The 23,367-nt window shown below is 58.1% G+C and overlaps 1 protein-coding gene across 8 annotated transcripts in view; it reads left to right on the top strand.

The window, feature by feature from the left end:
* Positions 1-19,883, top strand: part of Ralgds (ral guanine nucleotide dissociation stimulator) — a 41,369-nt gene extending 21,486 nt beyond the window's left edge. Inside the window, exons 1-19 of one of the 8 annotated variants that reach the window (XM_078048534.1) lie at positions 119-376; positions 8,150-8,260; positions 9,115-9,308; positions 9,806-9,901; positions 10,651-10,859; positions 11,064-11,473; positions 11,980-12,024; positions 12,138-12,353; positions 12,619-12,722; positions 13,113-13,197; positions 14,523-14,591; positions 15,028-15,114; positions 15,400-15,546; positions 15,738-15,859; positions 16,044-16,139; positions 16,515-16,629; positions 16,805-17,047; positions 18,014-18,128; positions 18,861-19,883. In XM_078048534.1, the coding sequence (XP_077904660.1) occupies positions 194-376; positions 8,150-8,260; positions 9,115-9,308; positions 9,806-9,901; positions 10,651-10,859; positions 11,064-11,473; positions 11,980-12,024; positions 12,138-12,353; positions 12,619-12,722; positions 13,113-13,197; positions 14,523-14,591; positions 15,028-15,114; positions 15,400-15,546; positions 15,738-15,859; positions 16,044-16,139; positions 16,515-16,629; positions 16,805-17,047; positions 18,014-18,128; positions 18,861-19,036 (2,823 nt within the window). In that variant the 5' untranslated portion in view covers positions 119-193 and the 3' untranslated portion in view covers positions 19,037-19,883. Of the gene's footprint in view, positions 1-118; positions 377-8,149; positions 8,261-9,114; positions 9,309-9,805; positions 9,902-10,650; positions 10,860-11,063; positions 11,474-11,979; positions 12,025-12,137; positions 12,354-12,618; positions 12,723-13,112; positions 13,198-14,522; positions 14,592-15,027; positions 15,115-15,399; positions 15,547-15,737; positions 15,860-16,043; positions 16,140-16,427; positions 16,630-16,804; positions 17,048-18,013; positions 18,129-18,860 lie in introns of those variants that run through there. The other 7 variants (XM_078048532.1, XM_078048531.1, XM_078048535.1 and 4 more) reach the window with 7 other exon arrangements.
* Positions 19,884-23,367: the final 3,484 nt, after the last annotated feature.

The raw sequence follows: 23,367 nt of genomic DNA, 5'->3' as shown, positions 1-23,367 counted from the left end.
TCTGCCTCCTCCAGGGTCCGCCTCCTCCTGGGTCCGCCTCCTCCTGGGTCCGCCCCCTGCCTGACATCAGCGGGGCCCGGCCGCGGGCGTAGAGCGCAGGCAGCGCGGAGCCGCGCCGGGCCGGCCCCGCGCCCGCGCCCGCGCCGCCCGGGGTTCCCGGCCTGCCGGCCGCCCGCGCTGCCACGAGCAGTCCATGGTGCAGCGCATGTGGGCCGAATCGGCCGGGCCCGCGGGCGGCGCCGAGCCGCTGTTCCCGGGCTCCCGGCGAAGCCGCAGTGTGTGGGACGCGGTGCGCCTGGAGGTGGGCGTCCCCGACAGCTGCCCGGTGGTGCTACACAGCTTCACGCAGCTGGACCCAGATCTGCCGCGCCTCGAGGTGGGTGAGCTGTGTCTCAAGGGAGGACTGGACGGCGGCCCAGCGTCCTTAGCTGGCCACCTTCCTTCCCCGTAGGTGCGTGGGTTGGGGGTTCCTTTTGCAGTAACCCCCTCCTCTTTTCATCCCCAAGGCAGCAAGGTGGGCATGGCGGCTGCTGGCACGCCTGTCTAGCAGTTAAGGTCAAGAGCTGGGTTTGCTCAAGCCCAGTGTGGCGACCCCAGCTCCCGCAGCTCAGGTAAACCTTTTCCCTGGGCACTGTCACCTTTTTATGTCTGTGGCCTGTGAACTTGCCAACCGCAGGGGCCTGGCCTGCTAGGGCCTGCTCCACATTGGTAGACTTCACAGTGCAAGTGCCCAGCAAAGGGTTGGGGTGGCTGAATCCTGGAATCCCCAGGTGGCTAAGACTGCAGGGGCCTTCTGGAGCAGATATGGGTCTGGCCTCCTGGAACCCATCAGTGCTGCTCAGCAGGCAGGGGAACCAGGCGTGGTTAGCTGGTCTACAACCTGTGGGACCAGGTGTCTAGGCAGTGAGAGGACAAGACCCTTGACCAAGGGTGTGATTCATTTGAGCCTGATTAGATAACATGCCTACATCCTTAATCCACAAGGATTTGGGAGGATTCAGAGGAGGGGGCTCACTCGCCCATCATGGATAGAGGAGGAGTACTGGGGTGGTGGGTGATGTCCTCTGCCTCAGCCTGACTGCACCTGATGTGCATCAGGGGTAGTGGAATGAGAAGCAGCCCCCTCACCCCTCTCTGCCTAGACAAGGCCTGGACAAAGCATGTTTTCTTGCCCAACTTGGGAGCTCTGTGGAGGAACCCCAGGCCCCGGAGAACTCCAGAGCTTGGCTGGTGTTCAGGCTAGGCGTGCTGCCTGACCCCCATCCACCCAGCACTCTTGGTCCTCTGTCAGCTGGAGCAGGACCCCTGGGAGCGGGGGGTGGGAGGCCTGACACCAGCCAAGCAGCACTCATCTGGCTTTCATTACATCTGGCAGTGCCTGGGGCTTTGTGTGCTGGGAGGGTCTGGCCAGAGTGCTCGCAGGGGCTGGGCAGGTTCCTGACTGGGGTAGGGCCGCTTCTCTCTGACTCTGTCCATCTGCATCCCTGAGGAGCCTCAGGAGAGGCAGAGCTGAGCTCCATCCCTCATGGCTGTCCACGGCTCGTCGCTCTCCCTCCCTGGGCCTCAGCACTGAGGTGCAGCTCATAGCTGCTGTTTAGAAATCAGAGGGGAAGCTTCTGGCTGGGGCAGGAAAGCCAGGGTCCTGGCAGGAGAGGAGGCCACTGCCGGAAACCAAACACAATGACCATTTAGCATGGGCCTGGGGAGGGGGTGGGGAAGTCCCTGTCATTCCTGCCACCACCACCCCCCCCCCCATCCTGGGGCTGATTTCCTGGTGGCTGCAGTGTGCCAGAGCCGAAGCAGCCCTGCTTGAGGCCACTGTCCTGTCTGGAAACCACCAGGCAGGCTGCTTCCCGACTGTCATCCCTCTTCCCACCAAGCCTCTGCCGGGCTTTCCCTCGCAGGGGTGCCAGATGTCCTTGCACATCTGGGCATCCACCTGTCTTCTTGACTCTTAGCCAAGCCGTCAGTGGCCCAGTCTGACCTGTGCCGTTCCATGCTTTCTTGAGGCCATCCATCGTTGCTTGGTCTGGCAGAGGAGCGTGAGGGTCTGCAGCACCTATGAGCTGTGGGCAGCAGAGGAGGTGGGATAGCCAGTCTCTGGCACTTGGGGCCAGGTGTCCAGACAGTGAGAGGACAGGGCCCTCGGGCCAGGATGCAATTCATCTCTGCCTGATTAGAAAGTGTGCAACACCCTTTGTAAAGGTTTGGGAGGATTCAGAGAAGTGGGTCATTCCGCAGTCTGCACCAGACTTCGGAAGGCGCCAACCCCACCTTCCAGGAGCCTAGGGGCAGAGAAGTGAAGCCCCTGGCCTGGTCACACACGCAGCCAAGGGTGGCAGCCAGGACTCGAACATGGGCTGTGCCCCTGTGGGTGCCTGCAGGAGATGTGGGGATCCTGTCACCATAGGGCAGAGCTGGCTGGAGGACCACGACCTGGGAGCTCCCAGGGCTCCTGAGGACTGCAGTCAGTGAGGGGCAGAGAGGGTTGTTTATGTTCCAGAGGAAGGTGAAAGTGCTGCAGGCCAGAGGACCCTGAGGACAGGTTCTGAAGGAGGCAGGCCACATCAGACCCACAGGTTTAAAAAAAAAAAAATGGCTTGAAGGAGGCAGTGCCTCCTGGGAGGCCCAGTGCTAGGTCATTTGCATGCATTTTGTCCTGTGGGGTCAAGACTATTAATAGCCCATTTGACAGATGAAACAACTAATTAGACTGCAGCAGGCAGCAAGCTGGTGGAGGCAGAGGAGCCCCCCGAGCCTTCCTGGGAGGCCCAGGGCAGGGCCCTGGCTTCTCCACTCCCAGGGGCTTCTCCCCTCCCAGGGGTTTCTCCTCCATGCTCCCCTCCTTCCCCTGCTGTCTAGCCAGCTGGTCACACTGGGCAGCTCTACAGCTCAACCCCAGGGCTCCTTAGTACTGCCACTGGAGAGCCAGGGGCACAGTCTGAGGGCCCCTGTGTACTGTGGTCTTCCAGGAGTCTTCCAGAGACCCAGCTTCATCACCCATCTAGTTCATGAGGGGACTGACAAACCCCAGGACCCCCCCTGTTGGCTCCTACTTTGCTCCTTGGGGGACTGAGAAAAAGAGGAAGGAGGGAGGCAGGTTGGCTGGCCTGGGTCCCCTTTCCTGCTCCCGGTTGAGGACACTTGGGCATGCAGGGCTCTTCCCAGGAGGCGTAGGGTATTCTGGAGATGATGGCCTTGTTGACAAGTTCAAGAGATGTCGGGCAGCATGCAGGCAGGGCAGAGCCTGACCCTCAACCAGGAGGTGGAACAGAGTTTCCAGGCCTTGCCTGTGTAGCAGGCAAGAAGGGTCCAGGTAGATTCATCACTGCCCCATAGCAGACGGCGTCTGAAGGAGCCAATGGGGAGGTTTCAGGAGGCTGCGCCCAGACAGTTGAGGACAGGCTCCCAGAGGCTACTGGTCAGCTGCTTAGATGGCTCCCACAGTGTAGTACCACCATGCCATGGCCACCTTGTCCCAGGGCTGGGCCTCCAGCCTCACAGGCCCAGAAAAGCCGTGTTCCTAGAGATGCACCTCCAAGGTGCAACCCTCCCCAGCCCCACTCCAAGAGATGGAAGTTGGAAACTGCCACCTGGCATGGAAGGAGCTGCGCCTTCAGCAGTCCCAGTTCCCCCCGGGAGGGAAAGGATGAGGGCAGGGACAGTCCATGAGCAAGGCAGGGGGATCAGAGCCTGTCTGGTGGGCACTGGACCGTGGGTGTTGTCAGCGCTCCTCCTCTGAGGTCTAGAACGAGCACTCGAACACCAACCTGGTGCCTTGGAGCTGACCTACTGCTGTCTGGGCCTTGGTTTCCTCATTTATACCATAGACATGATGCAGGTTCATCCCCCAGGGTCCCAGTGAGGACGTGTGAGGCAGGAGGCCTGACGAGCAGTCTGCACAGTGCCTGGCCCAGTATCAGAGCTGGACAAGCAACAGCGGCCACAATTAGGTTTCCTGAGCAGGTGCCAGGCCAGCAGCCGAGCCTGCTCAGTGCCCTGGACTCCTGGGGCTCACCACTGGCCCATCAGCATGGAGCCTCCCAGTCCTGGTTCTTGCAGCTGACCTGGGGCTGTGGTACTGTTAGCCCTTCTCCCGGTGTCCACAAATCTCCGTTCAGAGGTGCAAGTGTGAAGCACTGGCCTAGTCACGCTGACCTGCAGAGTGACCTGAGGGAGCCCTTCCTGTCTCTGCCCTCCTCCACCTGTGCATGACAGGGGCCGGGCCCTGCTTTAAGGTTGTAACCATGGTCAGAATAGCCACCAGGCCAGGGTTCAAATCCCTGTCCTGGCTGCCGTTTCCTGGCTCCTGACCTGGGCGCACCCCTGCCCAGCTGTTTCCTCATCTGTCAGGTGAGGTGCTGGGAGGATTAGATGCAATGAGGGCGGGAAGGGCCTGGCACCAGAAGTGCCCACGTGTGCTGGACACTGTGGTCTGTGGTGGTGGTGATCTGGACCTTCAGTCCCCTTGCAGTCCTCCTTCTGGCCCTGGTGGCTTGTTGGCTGACAGTCAGAAGCTGGCTGTTAGCAGACAGACAGAAGCATGGACACTCAGCTGGAAGGCTGGTCTCCCTTACCCCACTGGAGGCCTCTTTAGACTCCAATGCTAACAAGGCAAGTCATGGGGCCCAGGCCGGCAGAGAGGGTCCTGGGATTGCAGGACAGTCTCTTTGGGGGTTCGGCACAGGCTGGTCACCAGACTTCAGTGTCTGGGGTCATGGAGCTGCCTCATGGCCTTTGCAGCCTTGGGCCCAGCTCACTTGTTGCCATGGCAGCCCGGCACCCTGTGTAATGCCCGTGGAGGCTCTGTGTGGGGACTGGAGTGCGGCTGACCCCACATCCCTGCAGAGGTCCTGTTCATGCCCTGGGCCTCGGAGTTAGGGGCAGGCCCAGGGTGGAGGGTCATGATGCTGGGGTCCCCCTCCCTCACTGGGACTGAACCAGGACCCAGATGTGTTCTACAGCCCGTCCCCGCCCCCCAGGCCTCTGTCTCCAGGCCCATAAAGTGAGGAGGGTATCTGGCCTCCGAGGACCTGGGGAGCCTGGCATTCTGATACCTCTGCTCTGTTCTGGTTGTGGTTGCTGTGTCCCAATCAAAGGCTAAAAGTCCAGGAGCTGCCCCAGCACAGGGGTCAGGCAAGGTTCCAGAGCCTCAGGGGGCCTCACACAGGCTCCCTGAGGTTTTCCTGCCCAGGGTTTATTGCCAACTCCTGGGGGCTGTGGCGGGTCAGGTGCTGCCCCCCACACTGCCAGGCCATGCCCTCAATCCCACCCCTCCGTCACCTATGGGAGAGCTGCTGTTCTCCCTGTCCACCAGACCTGGCTGGAGTCGGGGCTCTTTGTGAGGGGTGGCATTCAGGTCTGGTGGGCCCTGGGGCAGGGCCTCGTGTTCCCAGAGCTTCAGGATACTGACTAGAGGCTGGCCATGGCTCCAGGATGGCCCTGATGACTCGCTGGCCCTGGACAGCAGCCCAGGGGTTGTAATGGGGTCCCTGAGGGTTTAGTGCCACCTGCCCAAGTGGAGCTGACCTCTCCAGGTGAAGAGAGGAGACAGTGGCTCAGGCTTTGGCCTCCTCCCTGAGCCTCAGCCCCCTGCTCAGCCAGGCCTCCTGAAGAGAGCCCATGAGCGCCTGCAGGCCCGAGGCGCCTGGGAACCCCTGACTGAGCCACAGGGCTGAGGTGTGTGCAGACGTGGACCTCTGTGGGGAGGACAGAGCTGAGGCAGCCGCTGCGACTCCACCTCCAGGGAGTCTAGCTCGAGGGGCTCAGCCACAGCTCCCTCGGGGACAGCTGGAGCTACAGCTGGTCAGGTGACATACTAACCACCAAGGCCCTTGTTCTTCTCCCTGTCCTGAGGGCCCTGGTCTGTGCCCCAACAGACAGGAGAGTGTAGGGGCCCTGTCTTCAGGGCCCCAGGGCACCGCTGCCCTGTCCACTGACCCACATCTATTCTGAGGCACAGCTCCTGACTGGCTCCTAGGGCCCTGGGGACATTGGGCGTGCTGAAGGGAGGACAGGGAGACCGTCCCCTGAGGCCACAACAGCCAGCGTGTGGCATTCTTTCCTCCCACCGTAGCCTGCTGGTGGCTGCCCTTGGGAGGCATTTTCTCTGCCTCAGCTGTTTACTGGGCCACTCCCCTCCTGTCCCTCCCAGATCCCTGGGGGCTTGGGCTGCCCATATGGGCTCTCAGCTCTGCTAGAAAAGGATGGCCTGTGGGTGCCTGGTGGCCCAGAGGGTCCTGGGGACAGATCCCAGGGCTGTTGACTGCTTTCTCTCTCTGTCCCTGGGCAAGGCGTCAGAGCAGGGAGTGGAGGTCCCCGCTGCTGTCTCTGCTGGGTGAAGGGGGTAAGAGCCCAGCGTTGCTCCTGCCTCTGATTTATTCCTCCTGGAGCTCAGGGTTAGCTCCGCAGGGCCTGGAGCAGCTCCCCATCTGTGCCCCTGACTGGTGACACCCCAGGCAGGCATGTGTGGTGCCGACGACGTGCACCCCCACCCCCCACCCAGCTGACAGGAGAGGCTCCTTGGTTGGGGGAAGGGCGCAGGAATCACATGACACTGCACAGGGCCAGAGCCAGCTGCTGGGCTGCCAGCCGAGGCCAGTGGCTCGCTGAGGAGCTGCTATTTAGACTTGCTTTGGCATGGCCAAGGCCACCTGGCCCCGCTTCTCCTGTGGGTTGGCCAACCAGATGCTGATGGAGCCCATCTCTGAGACCTGCTGTGGACTGGCACTGTGCTGGGCTCCTGAGTGGTTCAAGTTCAGTGCACCATGGCACGTGGGTCCTACATGAGATCCTCGAGCTGTTGCCCTTGATGGGTGCTCAGATACTGACTCCCAGCTGGACCTGGTATGGCTAAAATCCCTGGAGACTCCCCAGCCAAGTCTTGACCTCTTAGGACCCCTGAGGAGACAGGGTGGTCGGGGCCCAGGACCCCTGGCCTCTGAAACTCGTCTCCTCCAAGTCAGTTTTGTGTGCAGGGAGGGAGAACATCTGTCTCATTTTCCTGAGATGGAAAGGAAGTCCCTTCAGCAGGGAGGAAGAGGGTCAGGAGGCCGTGTGATGTCCACAGCTGTCTCTCTAAGGGTGGGCAAGAGTCACAGGGCCCGGGTTCCAGCACATGGTGTGTGGGCCTTAGAGAAGGGCTGCAGAGGCAGGCCAAGAGCTCTTTCCCATGGGTCCTCCGGGCTCCACGCCCACCTGAGCAGTGACTTTGGGTGTCCATGGCCATGTGCCAGTCTCACTTCCCAGCTCCTCCCTCTACCCTCAGGGTCAGCCTCTAGTCCCTGCTCCCACCACAAGCTCACCCCTTCCCAGACAGTGAGGTGGGTGCTCACCCTGCAGCCGGGGTGGTGTGGCTAAGCAGAATGCAGCCCCTGAGCTAGCCCGCCCGGTGGGCAGAGTCTGCTCCTAAAATAAAAGCCTTTCCTTTTTGCCCTGGGGCCTGGGAACAGTCAGAGGACCCCACTTTCTGCCCCACCATTCATATCCGCCACACTCCCACGAAGAGGAACAGAGATAGGAACGCCTGGTCGCCCACGTGGGCACAAGGGCATAAATGAGCAGAGGGGAAGGAAGTGGCTGTGGCGTAGCCCTCAGAGATGCCACACACCTGCCCCAGACCCATGCTGCTGACCCAGGGCTGGGCCAGGAACAGCTTTGCACTATAGCTGGGTCAGCTGGGGACCCCAGGTGGGGTAGAAGAGAGGTGGGAGCAGGATGGCTACAGCACCCCTGGCCTGAGGAGCTGCCTTCTTGGGGGGCCACAGAAGCAGGGCCTTGGGGTTCTAGCCACTGTTTACCTGAGGCAGCTCAGTGAAGGGTCAGCTGCTCCTCTTGGCGGCACCTGCCCATCTCTGAAGTGGTCAATTACAGTGCCCATCCTGGAGAGAGGATGGAGCGAGAGATGGCCTGTCCTGAGCAGCTGGTTGGGCGCTTGGGAGCCCAGGGGCCCATTGTCCACACCCCAGGGTGTTACTGGCTGGGTGAGAAGGGGAATGTGGGGCAGCAGCCCCTGCCCTGATGTTTTTATTTTACCTGGAGCTGGAGGTCTGCGTGGCCACATATCTGTGCCTCCTCTTGGAGACAGAAGGCTACTCAGGCCAGGCAGGCCCCTAACATCAGGGCCCGGCTGCCGGGCACTGTCTTGCAGAGCTCTACGCAGGAGATCGGTGAGGAGCTGGTCAATGGGGTCATCTACTCCATCTCCCTGCGCAAGGTGCAGCTGCATCATGGGGCCAGCAAGGGCCAGCGCTGGCTTGGGGTAAGTGTGTGCCAGGGTCTCCACTCAAGCCCAGGACACAGATCCCGAACGGCAACTGTGCCAGGCTCCTTCCCAGAGCCACCAGGGCCCTGTCCCACCTGAGAAGACTCTGGGCCTTTGCTCCCCATCCCTCCCAGGGCCCCCCAGCACCTGATCAGGTGCCGAGGCCCTGATTACAGCGGCCAAGTGTGGGAGAAGATGTTCTCACTTCTGTCCCACCTCTCGTCAGGCTGCATCGTGTTCCCAGGTGTCCCCACAGCTGTCAGCTGACCTCACTGCACCTTCTCCCAGCCCTGCATTCGTACACCTAGTGCAGCTGTCTTCACCTAAAAAGCACAGGCACAGCTATCACATACGTTTCCTGCACGTCACCACCTCACAGAGAACATCCCCAGGCCCCTCCAGGTCAATGGGGGTGTGTGACTCGGCTCCTAAGTCTCCAGAAGGGAGGCTACTGCTGCAGCTGTTCAGCTCCATGCTCCTGTGTCTGCCCCTGTGCCGTGTGACGACCTCCCTCTGCGACCGAGGGAACACCGCCTGTGTGTCCTGACAGGCTGTTCCCCCACCCTAGGACAGTCCCATCTTCTCTCTGGATGGGTGCTCCTCAGGACTTCCCCGGAGAGGCCCACCATTATCTGAGGCTGTGAATGTCCCTCACACTGGCTCAAAGGAATCAGTAGTTGTAATCACTCCCACATTTCAAATTCTACTTTTAAGGCCAAGACCCCTTTTCCTCTGGAGACCCTCCTGTCCCAACTCTGGCCATAGCTGCTGAGTACTTGGGAGTTTGGCCTAAGCTCCATCCACTCTGGAGGCTTGTGCTACCACAGACCGCCCCTCCCTTGTCTGCCCAGGGTGAGAACGAGTCGGCGCTGAACCTCTATGAGACCTGCAAGGTGCGCACCGTGAAGGCGGGCACGCTGGAGAAGCTGGTGGAGCACCTGGTGCCCGCCTTCCAGGGCAGCGACCTTTCCTATGTCACCGTCTTCCTGTGCACCTACAGAGCCTTCACTACTACCCAGCAGGTGCTGGACCTGCTCTTCAAAAGGTGAGCCCCACCTCCAAGCCCAGAGGGACTCGCCACCTGCTGGCGGGGTCATGGGAACGCCTGCTCCTCTCTGAGCCCCAGTTTGCTCTGGGGAAACGCGGGTACTCAGAGCACCACCCTCATGAGTAGTGAGGACCAAGTGGCATGAGTCTGAAGTGCCTGCCCGGCCTGGCGCTGTGAGTGCCCGCCCAGGGCTGTGAGTGCCCCTCCCCCATGAAGAAGCTCGCTGCCTGGGGCAAAGCAGTTTCCCCATTTGTAAAGGAGGGTCCAGATTCCATCTGGTTGGGGGGACTAGATGTAGCCACAGCAGGGACCCCTGGGGTATTGGAGAAGCAGCTGGTTGGGCTCATTCATTCAACGGACATCTATGCAGTGCCTGCTGTGTGCAAGTACATTTCCAGGCACTGGGCATCACCTGGTGAAAAGAGCAGGAAGACCCCTGCGGTCCTGGCCCCTCCTGTCGGGGGTCAGCCAGTAACCCTAGACGTCATAAGCAGGTACGGTAGATGTGACGCCCTCACGGCCTCCCCTAGATATGGCTGCATCCTGCCCTACTCCAGTGAGAATGGCGGGCCTCAGGAGCAACTTAAAAAGTGAGTGAGCTTTGGGTCAAGGGAGGGCTTCTGTCTCCAAAGTGGGGGTGTCGGAGGCTGTGCCTTGGGAGGGCTAGGCAAACACTGGCTCCCACTTTTGATTCCTGCTGGCAGGCTGAGGTCTGGGGCTTTGCCTGCAGGAGGAGGACAGAGCTGTGGGTGGGGGCCCAGAGCTGGCCTGTGGCCATACATCCCCACCCTGGCCTGGCCCAGCCCAGCCGGGCCTGCCCACCTGTCCTGTGTCAAGGTTGGACTGGAGGGCTGGGGAGCAGCTGACCATGCTCAGCTCCTTGATAATGGGTTCTCAGCTGGTCCCCAAGGGGACTTAGAGATTGCAGGGGACAGGCCATGCCCTTCGGGAGACAAGACCCACACACAGCTCACAGAAAATGAGGTTGCGTGGCAGCACGAGCCACAGGCTGAGGTGTCGAAGGGGCCCTGTGAGTGCTGGAAGGAGGTGGTGGAGTGTGCATTGGGGAGTGGGGTAGGAGGCAGACAGAGGAGTGTCAGGCTTCCCTGGAGACCTTTAAGGGGAGTTGGTCTGATCATTGTCCCAGGGCTCCCTCTAGTGGAAGTTCTTTGTAACCTTGCCTGGTGACCTGTACAGCCAAATGGACTTGGATTGGACTGGGTTGGACTTGCCTCTAGAGGGACAGGGGAGGCACAGGAGCCCAGCCCCATAGGAATGTGAGAGGCCATAGGGTAAGAGAGGCCAGACCTCTGATTGCTGCTCACCCTCCGGTCCCCAGTGCCATCTCCTCCATCCTGGGGACCTGGCTGGACCAGTACTCGGAGGATTTCTGCCAGCCTCCGGACTTTCCCTGCCTCAAGCAGCTGGTGGCTTATGTGCAGCTCAACATGCCCGGCTCGGACCTGGAGCGCCGTGCCCACCTTCTTCTGGCCCAGCTGGAGGACCTGGAGCCCAGCGAGGCTGAGCCCGAGGGCGAGGAGACCTGGGGTGAGTGTCTGAGGGCACATGAGGAAGCGTCAAGCTGGGCACCATGGAGAGCAGGCTCCAGGGCTGGCGCTGGGCCAGAAGCAAGGATGAGCCTTGCTGGTCGGGATGCACTGCAGTCGGGGAGGTCGTCCTGTGTGGGCTCGGGATGTCTCTGTCTTTGGACAGGCTCAGGCAGGCAGTCATGTGGGGTCTGTGCTCCTGCAGCTCTAGCAGCAGCTCCAGTGCTGGCTCTGAAACCAACTCCAGAGCTACAGCTAGAGCCAGCTCCAGAACCAGCCCTGGCACCCAGTCCAGTGGCAGCACCAGCATCCGCTCCAGAGCTGCAGTCCACAGCACCAGCCTCGGAGCTACAGGCAGCTCCAGCACCCGTTCTGGATCAGGAGCCAGTTCCAGCACCAGCTCCAGAGCTTGAGCCCGTTGCATCACCTGCTCCAGAACGGGAACCGGCCCTGTCACAGACTCTAGAGCCAGAGCCCACTTCAGCACCTGCGCTGTCAGTGGAACCTTGCTGGCCTTCGCCTGTGTCCACGGAGAATGGGCTGAGCCAGGAGAAGCCTCACCTCTTAGCATTCCCTCCTGACCTGGTGGCAGAGCAGTTCACACTGATGGATGCGGTGAGTAGCTGAGTGTGGCTTGGGCAGGAGGGAGTGGCCTTTCTTCTGCTCTCAGACGCACAGACCTGCCATCCCCTGCCCCAGAGCTGTGTGCCTATCCTAATCCCGGCTCCACCTGTGCAGAATACATGCCCTAGGCCCACTCCCTCGGGGCCATGGGACACCCCTGCTTTCCATAGGGTGACTATACAAGGACACAAGGAGACAGGACACAGCTTGGTGGGCCTGACCCAGGGAGGACAGGTGCTCACTATGGAGCCCCCAGGCCCACAGGTCACCCAGGGTCTGCCCAGGAGGCCTCGCCAGCCTCAGCACTTATTAGGCACCTGATGTGTACTGTCCTAGCAGATTCTGGGTAAAGCCCAGTTGGGCATGTGAAATGGAGGGCAGAGGGTGCCTTGGGACCTCAGGCTAAAGCCTCTTCCTGGTACTTGGACAGAGACTGGCAGAGAAAATGCTATTTTTGCTTTCCTGCCGAGATTTCACCCTGGGTTCCTCACGTGCAGGGTGTCCTCGGTGGTCAGGGAACAAAACCCAGGGATTCCCACAAGGTCAAGCCACATCCTCAACTTCCTGAGCTCCAGCCCTGACCACAGGGCTCCAGTCCAGGCCTGGGGGACAGTGGTCTGCAACACAGGTGGGTGACCCTGACCTTCCTCCCCAGGAGCTGTTCAAGAAGGTGGTGCCCTACCACTGCCTGGGTTCCATCTGGTCCCAGAGGGACAAGAAGGGCAAGGAGCACCTAGCACCCACTATCCGTGCCACCGTCACCCAGTTCAACAATGTGGCCAACTGTGTCATCACTACCTGCCTTGGGGACCGGAGCATGAAGGCCTCAGACAGGGCCCGGGTGGTGGAACACTGGGTCGAAGTGGCCAGGGTATGTGGTGAGAGGAGCCCAGGGACACCTCCTCACCTTTATCTGCTCTCAGAATGTGGTGTATGGTCTGAGCCCCTGCATGGACCCCAGGCCGCTCCTCCCCAGGGCCATGCTGGCCTTGAGTCTGCCTGGGCACCCATTCCCCCAGGACCCCAGGCATCCCTCAGGGACTCCCCTGGCACCATCTCAGGGGCTGGGCCAGCCCAGGAGTCCAGCAGGAGCTGGCAGGAGCTCCAGGCGTGGCTCACAGAGTCCTTGTCCCCAGGAGTGCCGAGTCCTGAAGAACTTCTCCTCTCTCTACGCCATCCTCTCTGCCCTGCAGAGCAACGCCATCCACCGTCTGAAGAAGACGTGGGAGGAGGTCTCCAGGTGGGCGCTCTCCCCAGGAGCTCGGTGAACAGGGGCAGGCATCAGCCCTGAGGGCGGGAGCCCTGGCGGGCACCGCGGGTCTCAAGACCCATCAGCATTCTGCATCAGGCCTTGGTTTCCTCCTCCGCCAGACCCCAGGTGGGGCCTGCAGGGCAATGCTCAGGTTTTTACCTGTAACCACAGAATCTTTGTCCAGTCGAAATCAGAACAGGTGAAAACACTGCTCAGCAGAAATGGGGATGGGGTCCCCCTTGCGCCAGCCAGGAGCTCCCCTCCCCAGGCTGTAAGGCCCTGGATCCCATCTGCAGCCCATTTTCCCAGGCAGTTAGAAGGCTGTCACACCCCTCCCCACCCTTCCCAAGTGTCATCTCCTCTTCGTTCTTCCTACAGGGACAGCTTCCGAATATTCCAGAAGCTATCTGAGATCTTCTCCGATGAGAACAACTACTCCTTGAGCAGAGAGCTGCTCATCAAGGTCAGGGGGGTCCTGGGGTGGATGGAGGGGGAGACAGGCTGGGGGTCAGATCCTCATCAAACGCTTCCTTGGAAACTTCCAGTCCTGTCTCTCTGGACAGAGGGAAGAGGGTCTGTTTCGAGACAGGAGGACCCACTGTTCCTGAGGGTGGAGGAGTAGGCAGGGTCAGCAGGCCTGCAGCTGTCTGCTGGGATGTGGCCTCACGCAGGCTGTTGGGTGGACCGAGGGCCAGGCTTCCTTCCTCAAGCCACCCAGGCCCCTGCCACCACTTCTGCGTGAATGCACACCCCAGGGGAGAGATCTGCCAAGAACGGGAATCTGCAGGGGGTGCCCAGGGCCAGCAACCAAAGGGGCCACCAGGCTCATTCAGACTCAAGACCAGATCTGGCTGCCCTGGTGGCGCTGGGCTCTGCCCCTAGAGCAGAGGCTGCTGACAGGTCATAGAACCCTCAAGAGGTTGCACACTCCTTGGAGCAGGGGCAGGTGCCAAGTAGCCCACCCCAGAAGCCTCCCTGTAAAGGAGAAAGCAGAATGTCTCCACCCCAGACCCCTGGTCAGTCTGCGGTGGCCCCCAGGAGTCCCGAGTGGAGAATGACAGCTTTCTGCAGGGGAATGTTGCCAGGGCCCTGTGGAGACGGGAGCCATCTAGGGGCTGGGGCAGGCAGGAACCCAGACACCTGTCCCTCTCCCCACTTGAGGTTCAGCTCAGCTGGAGACCCTGGGCATGCAAGCTAAGATCAGCGAGGAGTGAAGAGAAAGGCTTGTTCCGTGGGACAGGGTGGCCCAGGGCCCCTGGAAGGGACGCTTTCTAGCTAGGTCAGGAAGAAGCATCGCACATTAAAATCCCCGTGAGTGGCATGAAAGCACAGTGTCGGGAGCCTCGTCAGTGTTCCCGAGGGAAAGACAGAACCCCGCCACTGGCCAGAGAGGTGTGGACAGCCTGCCCTCCAAGCACCCCCCGTCACGGGCCTCAGTTTTCTCATCTGGCAAGTGGAGGAGTATAGATGCCAATTCATGAGGTGATGAGGCTCAAGAGGAAAAGGAACATGTGGGCTCTGAGCTGACTGTGCTGCCGAGGGCGAGTCGGGACAGCACCAGTGCCAGTAACGTGGCACCGAGCCCTCTCTGCCCCCTAGGCAGGTGTAGTCCTGTCCCCACTTTGTAGATGAGGAAACTGGCACAGAGAGACCAGGCTGCCAACTCAGGGTCCCCACTAGTGAGTGCTGGGGCAGCAGGAACTTGGCACCAGCCCGTGGGCCCAAGGTCAGGGGTACTGATGGATGAGGGGCAAGGGGAAGGCTCTGACCCCACCTCCACCCTGGCAGGAGGGGACCTCCAAGTTTGCTACCCTGGAGATGAATCCCAAGAGAACCCAGAGGCGGCCAAAGGAATCAGTGAGTGACCACGTCCAAGGCCAGGGAGGGATGTGGGTGCTGGGGGAGTTGGAGAGGAAGGGGCTCCCCTACTCCTTCCCTCCTGTTGCCCCTGAGCCCCATTGAACCTGATCTCCTCTGGACCCAGGCGGGGCCACGCCCTGACCACTGGCATCATAGGGAACGAGCTGAAGCCCCAGACCCAGGGTCTGGCAGAGTTTTTGGTGGGAGCAGTGATCAGGAGTCACATAACCTTGGGCATCTGGCACATGCCAGCCAGGGAGGTGCACAGAGACAGATGGGGGTTCATAGAGTCTAGGAGGGGGACTTGGGACAGAGGTGGCTTAAGGTTCCTAGACTGCTCCCAGTGGGAGGCCACGTGGGATCAGGGTCAGGCTAAGAAGCCTTCAGGGCAGGGCCCCAGGCCTTACTTATCACCCCCAACCCAATGCCACAGGGTATCATCCAGGGCACCGTCCCCTACCTGGGCACGTTTCTCACTGACCTGGTGATGCTGGACACTGCCATGAAGGATTATCTGTATGTGAGTGAGCCCAAGGCCGGGGGCAGGGCAGGAACTGGGTTGGGGTCCTGGGTCCCAAGGCTTGGGAGGAGAGAGCCCTTGCTGGCCCCTGAGCCCGCAGTATTGCTGAGAGCTCGTGGCCCCGTGCAGGGGAACGCACCACCCTCCTGTGTGCCACAGGCTGCCTGGCTGTGGGGCGTGGACGGAACAGCTCTGGGGTAGCTGTGGGCATGAGTGAAGGTCAGGCAGCCTGCGGTGGCCACGTAGGGCCTCCTCACCCAAAGCCTCGGTCTCCGTTATCCCCAGAGCCTGTGCCTGTGCAGGTGCCCCATCCCCTGGCGGCTCTCGAGGGGGGCAGAGGCAGGAGGCCTTAAAGGTGGAGGGCAGCTCCCTGAGGGATGCTGGTTGTCTGTCTTGCAGGGGAGGTTGATCAACTTCGAGAAGAGAAGGAAGGTGAGCATTGCATGTTCGGTGACTGAGAAGGGCGGGAAGGAGTTGGGTCTGGGCTGGCTGCCAAGGAGTGGCTGTGGGACACAGAGGGTCCTGGAGGGGCAGAGGGACCCAAACAAAGTTACAGAGGGCAGCCCCTGCCTTGCCCTGTGCCTGGACAGGGCCCCTCACCCTCCTGTCCGCCCCCCACCCAGGAGTTTGAGGTCATTGCGCAGATCAAGCTGCTTCAGTCAGCCTGCAATAATTACAGCATCGCGCCCGTGGAGCACTTTGGGTCCTGGTTCCGGGCCATGGAGCGGCTCAGTGAGGCCGAGAGGTGAGGCTGGGCAGGAGCTGGGGACATTGAGGGTGGCCTGGACTGGCTCCCAAGAGGTTGGGACCTGAGATTTTGGTCAGTGTCGGACCAGGAGGGCGGTGGCCCCAGGTCCAGCTTCTGGGGAGGTCCTGGGAAGAGGCCCGCATGCAGCTCCTGGTGGCCTCACCACCGTCCCTGCCTGTAGCTACAGCCTGTCCTGTGAGCTGGAGCCCCCGTCTGAGTCTGCCAGCAACACCCTCAAGACCAAGAAGAGCACTGCCATTGTGAAGCGCTGGAGCGAGTAGGTGCCCGACCCAGCAGCCAGGGCCAGAGGAGCTTCAGGGCTAAGCCACACAGGCCAGCACTGGGCTGCACCGTCTCTGACCATTCTGTGACAGGGCCCGGGTTTCCTCCTCTGGGAAACCAACACTTCTGAATGGTCTCAGACGGCTGTAGGTGGGAGGGGTGGGTCCTGGTGATTGACCAAGCCTCTAGCTAGTACCCCCTGTACAGAGTGCAGCAGGGGAAAGGGACAGGGTGGGATGTGTCCCTCACGAGGGGCCCCTGGTAAGCCAGCCGTGTCACCCAGCCGCCAGGCCCCCAGCACAGAGCTCAGCACCAGCAGCAGCTCCCACTCCAGGTCGTGTGACCAGCTCAGGTGTGGCTCCTACCTCAGCAGCGGGGACATCACAGATGCACTCAGCGTGCACTCAGCCGGCTCCTCCAGCTCCGACGTGGAGGAGATCAACATGAGCTTCGTCCCAGAGTCCCCTGATGGCCAGGAAAAGAAGGTGCCCACCTGCCCGTCCCCGACCCGGCCTCCTGGCGCGAGCATCCCCACCCCTCCCCACATCCACACGAGGGCCGGGAAATCCCATCTCACAAACGCGGCTCTGGCAGCCCTCCAGTGGCCCTCCAGGTGCCCAACAGGGTCTGAGCTTCTGCTGATGTCACCGTCCCCCACAGTTCTGGGAGTCGGCTTCCCAGTCCTCCCCAGAGACCTCCGGCATCAGCTCGGCCTCCAGCAGCACCTCCTCATCGTCCGCCTGCACCACGCCTGTGGCCACCACTCGCACCCACAAGCGCTCCGTCTCGGGGGTCTGCAGCTACAGCTCCTCCCTGCCGCTCTACAACCAGCAGGTGGGCGACTGCTGCATCGTCCGCGTCAGCCTGGATGTGGACAACGGCAACATGTACAAGAGCATCCTGGTGAGCCTGCTGGCCGGGGTGGCCCCTTGCGCTCACCTAGCCAGGTGGCAGACATGTTGAGCACCAAGGACCATCCCAAGCCCTCCTGGAGTCGATGTTCTAGGGGTCAAGAAGGGAGACAGGAATAAGAAGAAGTGGTCAATGCCAAGGGCTTCTTCCCAGGGAGTGGAGGGGAGGAATGGGCCCACAGGAGCAGGGTTTGACCTTGACTTTGCTAAGGAAGGAGATACAGCTCTGGAGGCTGGAGCAGAGGAGGCAGCAGTGACTCTGGGTACCTCCATGGAGCACTGGCTGGTGAAGGGGCAGGGAGGGATCCAGGCCAAGAGAGTGGGGGCAGCCACATGGTGGCAGCCACGGAGGGGCCAGCAGCAGTGCGAGTCTGGATGTCTCTGAACCCAGAGCCAATGGGGTCTGCCCGTCCAGGCCTCTGGCTACAGGGAGCCGTCGGCCACCTCTCCCCTGCTGGGTCAGGCATGCCCCATGGCACACCAGCCTGCACCCAGCCTCCTGCTGCCAGGAGGTATCCTGGCTGTCAGTAAGCACTCACCTGCATGACCTTTGTCTGAGCCCTGCCTGTGCCCTGGCCACCCTCAGGGTCCAGGCCTCCGGGCCTCGGACCTGTGCCACCCACCCCCAGCCTCCAGCCCAGAGCAGACCCGGCTCTCTTGGGTTGGGTTAGAGGCCATCTGCTCCCCAGATGTGTCAATCTTGTTATCCCTGGGGTTCACACGGCTCCCCAGGGGACATGGGGGACACAGCGGTCTCTGTTGTAGGAGAAGGGGGCTAGGAACAGCGGGGAAGGACCACCCTTCCTTCCAAGGAGGCCACCCTCAGGGAACCAGAGGGGATGAAAGTGTGAGCCCCTGCTCTTAGAGCACAGGAGACTCTGGAGGGTCCCTGGCACTGCACTCTGGGGAGCCACTCTAGGGCCTGTGCCCTGAAGGACTGTCCCCTGCTCTGCCCCAGGTGACCAGCCAGGATAAGGCTCCCACTGTCATTCGCAAGGCCCTGGACAAACACAACCTGGACGAGGAGGAGCCCGATGACTATGAGCTGCTGCAGATCATCTCAGGGGACCGCAGTGAGTGACGGGATGGCGGGTGTGGGGTAGCACCGCTCCTGCCCCAGGCCACACAGTGCCTGCCCCAAGGCAGCCCTGGACACATCCCCGCCGGCCTTAGCCCAGTCAGCAGCGACACCCATCATCCCCGTGGGTCGCATTCTAGACCCTCTCCCCGCACCTCGCACCACTTTGGTTTGGTGCGCAGGATCGGGGGCGCCCTGCCTTACGGAAAAGACTGAGGCCTGGGGAGGCCAGACTACAGTCAGAGCCCCACGACTCGGCCCAGCAGGATTGAGAGCAGGCTCCAGGCCAGAGGAGACTGGCAAGAAACGGCCCAGAGGAAGGACTTGCTGGCAGCCTGGGTCCTGTGGGGTGCCCAGGGGGCCTGTGGTCCTTGGGGCCATTGTCATGAGCACCCGGGGGAGGTGCTGGGTCTGCAAAGCCTGCTCTAGGAAGGGCCAGGACCACAAAGGCAGCTCTGTGGGCGGCATGGGGTGACCCGTTGCCAGCTCTAGGCCCAGCCGCGGCATTCTGGAGATCAAGGCCCTTGTTAAACAAGATCCCGTCCCATCAGGGCCTCGGCAAAGTCTGTCTTCAGGCAGAGAGCATCCAGGGGGTCCCTGGTGGTCCTGGAGCTGGACTGGCGGATCTCGGGCCTGTGGCTTAGGCCTGTCCTAAAGGAGACTCAGGTAGTGGATCCTGTGGGGGCCTGTGAATACCATGACCACCCCTCTGCCCCTCTCTCACCAGAACTAAAGATCCCTGAAAACGCCAATGTGTTCTACGCCATGAACTCTACCGCCAACTATGACTTTGTCCTGAAGAAGCGGACCTTTTCCAAGGGGGCAAAGGTCAAGCACGGAGCCAGCTCCACCCTCCCTCGCATGAAGCAGAAAGGGCTCAGGATTGCCAAGGGCATCTTCTAAGGACATCTCCCTAGGGTGGGCTGGCCAGTGGCTGAGCACAGAGACTAGAGTGGCTCAGGACAAGCAGCCCCCTTCTACCCACCTGCCAGCCCAGGCCACCCCCAGACTCCAGTTCACCTGAACCTCTCCTGCTGCCGGGATTGACACCTGCCAGTTGACAGGCTGACCTGGCCTCCGTGGACCACCCGCTGCCTTAGGTGCCTTCTGCTCTCTGCAACAGAGGACTAGCTGACGTTGGCTAAGAAGCGCTGCCAGTGGGCATGGTGCTCTGCCTGCCCCTGGCCACTGCCCTCTGTACAGTTCCTGACACCTTCTCAGGTGCAAGTCACTACCACCTGTGCCCGCGGGGACCCCAGGGCACCCCTCACCCAGCGGGTCTGACCACTGCAGTTCTCTCCTGGTGCCTACAGGCATTCGCCTGTGACCATCCTGGGGTCCCGGCCCCTCCTCCCACCACTCTAGCCTTTCTCAGGCTGCACCAAAGAGTCCATCTCCAGGGCCAACTGAGAGTAAGGGTGTCACCCACCACACACCCCGCCCGCCCTGGGAGCGGAGAGAGAAGCCCTCTCATGGGCCACACTCTTCACCTGGCACGTGAGGACAGCTCCATTGGTGTCGAATCTCCTGCCACTGAAAGTGCCATTCACCACCGCATCCTGGGCTTTACAGACCACGTGAGACGGGGTTGGGGGGAAGGAGGGCTTGGGGGAGGGGGAGGGGTTGAATATTTGTATAAAAAGCAAAAAGCAAAAAAAAAGTTTACTGATTGGGTTGGGGCAATATTTATTTGTTGTAAATAGAAAATGCTAGACTTGAATATTATATTAAAATTCTGTTTCTACTACAACCTGGTCATTATGGTTTTTTCTTTCATTGCCTGTATTAACATAAATGGGACAGACTTTCACATTTCATGTTGAAATAGGAACTCTCACGGGATTCTCAGTTTATTCTTTGTAGACGTAAGAAGGGCCAGCCGCTCTTCTCAGGCATGCTGAAGGCAACGTGTGTAGCGTACATGGGGCACACATTCTTCTCAATCTCAGTAAGCTGGGTCGTGTACTGAGGGCCCCTCAGAACTCCTAGGACTAGAGATCGGGGTGTTTCACAGAGTATGGAGCAACCTCTGAAATGTTGGTGTCTACAAATAGCATTTGCAACAGAAAATGGCAGAGTAGGAAGCTCCAGGATTCAGTCTCTCCAGGGAAACAACTGTCAAGTTGGGGGTGGGAGGGGACTACTGAAATCCCCTGCTTTGGAACACGATCAGACACAGTGACCAAGGAAGACACCGCTGAGATTCAACAGTTCAGGAAACCTCCGTCACAGGTGACCCCAGAGACAAAGGAACAGGAAACTGACAGACTGCACACAACACGGAATACAGTCCTCACAAAAACAGTCTGCAAGAGTCACAGTAGAAACAGGAGACAGCCTTCCACAAGCCACAGAACCAGCTCCTGGGGAGGGACCATCTGCTTTTCAGAGCAATCCCATCATAGTACTCAGTGTTCAGTTTTCCCCAGATCACAAAACAAATGAAGAAAGGAAAATACGGTTCACTTGCAGGAAGAAAAATCAAAAGGCTTTGATAGAAACTATTCCTGAGGAATTAGTAGCCAGAGATAGCACATCCTTGCATTAAATATGCTCAGTGAGCTCAATGAATCATGGACCCCAAATCAGTGGATTATGTATGAACAAAGGGCAATTCAATAAGGAGATAGAAAGGATAAAAAGGAGCCAGTTTGAAACTTCGAACTATAATGACCAAAATGAAAAACTGCACTGGAGGGATTCAACAGCACATCCAAGTAGGAAGAAGAAAGAGTCAGTGCACTTGAAGATAAGGCCCTTGAAATTCTTCTGTATGAGGAGCAGAAAGGAAAGAATGAGGGAAACTAGCATGCCAAGTGTTTGAATAGTTTTTTGTAGTGTATCATTTTGATTCTCCTTTTCCTTTATTTCTTTTATTAACTTTTATTCAAATTCACAAATTTGCTGGAGTATGTAAATAGGCATACCTAATAAGTTCAGTAAGTTTCAAACTGTAGATTCAAAGAGATCCACACCAAAACACACTATAGACAGATCGTCCAAAGAGAAAATCCTGAAAGTAGGAAGAAAAAAGCAATCTGTCATATACAAGGAATCCTCCGTAAGGTCAGCAGCCAATTTTAGTCTAGACACAGTGGAACAACATGACCAAGATGTGCTGAAAGAGGAAGCAAGACATCCTTTGAGAATAGAAGAGAAATTGAAGGTGTTCCCAGATGAAAACACATAAGGAAGACTGTTGTTAGAAGAGGTGCCTTACAAGAAAGGCTTTTAGTCCTTCAGGCTGAAATGAAAGGCTTAGACTGTGACCCAAAGCCATGTAAAGAAATAAAGAGCCGGCAGAAGCCACCAATAGGTGACCAGAAAAGACAGCAGGATTGCCCTCGGCCTTAACTCTTCCTTTATATGTGATTTAAAAGCAGAAGTCATCAGACTGATTATGAATCCATGTGAGTAGACGTAGATATGTAGTCCATGACAATAACGATATAAGGGGAAGAATGGAAATCGATGAGGATTTGTGTACTGCTGACACTGAGTTGGTATTGAAGAAATGGTTAGAAATCAATTGTAATCCCAAAGATAACCACTAGGAAAATGACTAAAAGAAGTAAAGGAAAAGGAGAAACAAAAGACACACTACAAAAAAAAAAAAAAAAAATACATACACATTAGAATACTTTGCCTGTTAATTACAAAAACAGAAAACTGAAGGGACTGGGGATGTAGGTCAGTGGTAGAGCATTCGCCTGGTATGCCAGAGACCGTAGGTTCAATTCCCAGCACCACAAATAAATAAATAAGTCCATAAAAAGCAGTATTTGAGGAACTGAGCAAAGACCATATTAGACATACAGAAAAAAAAATAGCTAAATGGCAGAAGTGAGACCTTCCCTCTCAATACTTGCTGTAAATATAAATGGGTTAAATTCTCTAAAGGGCAGAGATGGGCAGAATGAGCTTTAAAAGAAAAGCATGCTGTATTCAAAGAAACTCACTTTGACACAAAGATAGGAAAAAATATTCCATAATAATAGTTTATTTTAATAACAGCTATAATATCAGGTAAAATTTTATGTCAGAAAGTAGCAGTAGACAAGGAAGGTCTGTATATACCGATAGAAGTTTCATCAAGAAGATAAAATTGAAACATGCACAACTAATAACATGCACAAAATATAAGAGGCAAAATGGACATAATTGAAGGGAGAAATCCAGACTGGGAGACTTCAATGCCTCACTTTCAATATTGAATAGAAGAGCCAACCAGAGGTGGATGAGGAACAGAGGTCTTGAGCAAGATGCCGAACCCTAACCGTTAGAGGACCTAAGCGGCGGCAGAGGGTGCATGTGGACAGACACGTGTGTGAGGCCAGGAACAGCGGGTACATCCAAAGGATTGACGCATGCCGAGTCTGTTTCCAAGTTGAGTGGGAGAAACGAGAAGTCAACGGCAGAAGGAGCTGGGCTGATGGTGAATCTGTAGAATTCAGACAACACACCTGTAAACAACCAGCCAGCGGGTCAAAGACGGGATCATGGGGAACCCATAATATCCTGCAAGTAGGAAAACAAAACACACGAAAGCACTGCTCAGAGGGAATGGAGAGCTGTGAACACCCACGGTAAAAAAGGAAAGATCTAAACGAGCTGCAGTGCCCACACCTGTGATCCCAGTGACCCAGGAGGCTGAGGCAAGAAGATTACAAATTTAAGGCTGCCTCAGCAGTGTAGTGAGACCCTGTCTCTAAAATTTAAAAAAAAAAATAGGCTAGGGATGTGGTTTAGTGCTTAAGTATGTGCCCTTGGGTTCAACCCTTGGTACCAAAAAGACGGAAAAAAAAAAAAAAGAAAAGAAAGAAAAGAAAAAGATCTCAAGCTAGGTGAAACCCAGCAGCTCAGGAGGCTGAGGCAGGAGGATCACAAATTTGAGGTCAGTCTCAGCAACTTAATGAGGCTCTAAGCAACTTAGTGAGATTCTGTGTTAAAAAATAAAAGGGGCTGGGGATGTGGCTCAGTGGCTAGGTGGCCTTGGGTTCAATCCCTGCTACAAAAAAAAAAAATCTAAAATCATAAAATCAACTGCAAAACAGTATGGCTTAGAACAAAAACAAAGACCCCTAAATCCAAAGCTACAAAAGAAGGGAAATAATGAAGATTAACCAGAGACAGAAAAGAGAAGAGCCACAGAGAATCTCAGTGAAACCAAAAGTTGGTTCTTCAAAAGGAACAATGACATCAACAGACCTTTAGCTAGGTTAACAAAGAAGAAA

The sequence above is a fragment of the Ictidomys tridecemlineatus genome, chromosome 4 (assembly GCF_052094955.1).
Source record: "Ictidomys tridecemlineatus isolate mIctTri1 chromosome 4, mIctTri1.hap1, whole genome shotgun sequence".
NCBI classification, from domain to species: Eukaryota; Metazoa; Chordata; class Mammalia; order Rodentia; family Sciuridae; genus Ictidomys; species Ictidomys tridecemlineatus.
Note: the sequence above shows the minus strand (reverse complement) of the source record. Positions and strands in the feature narration are given on the sequence as shown.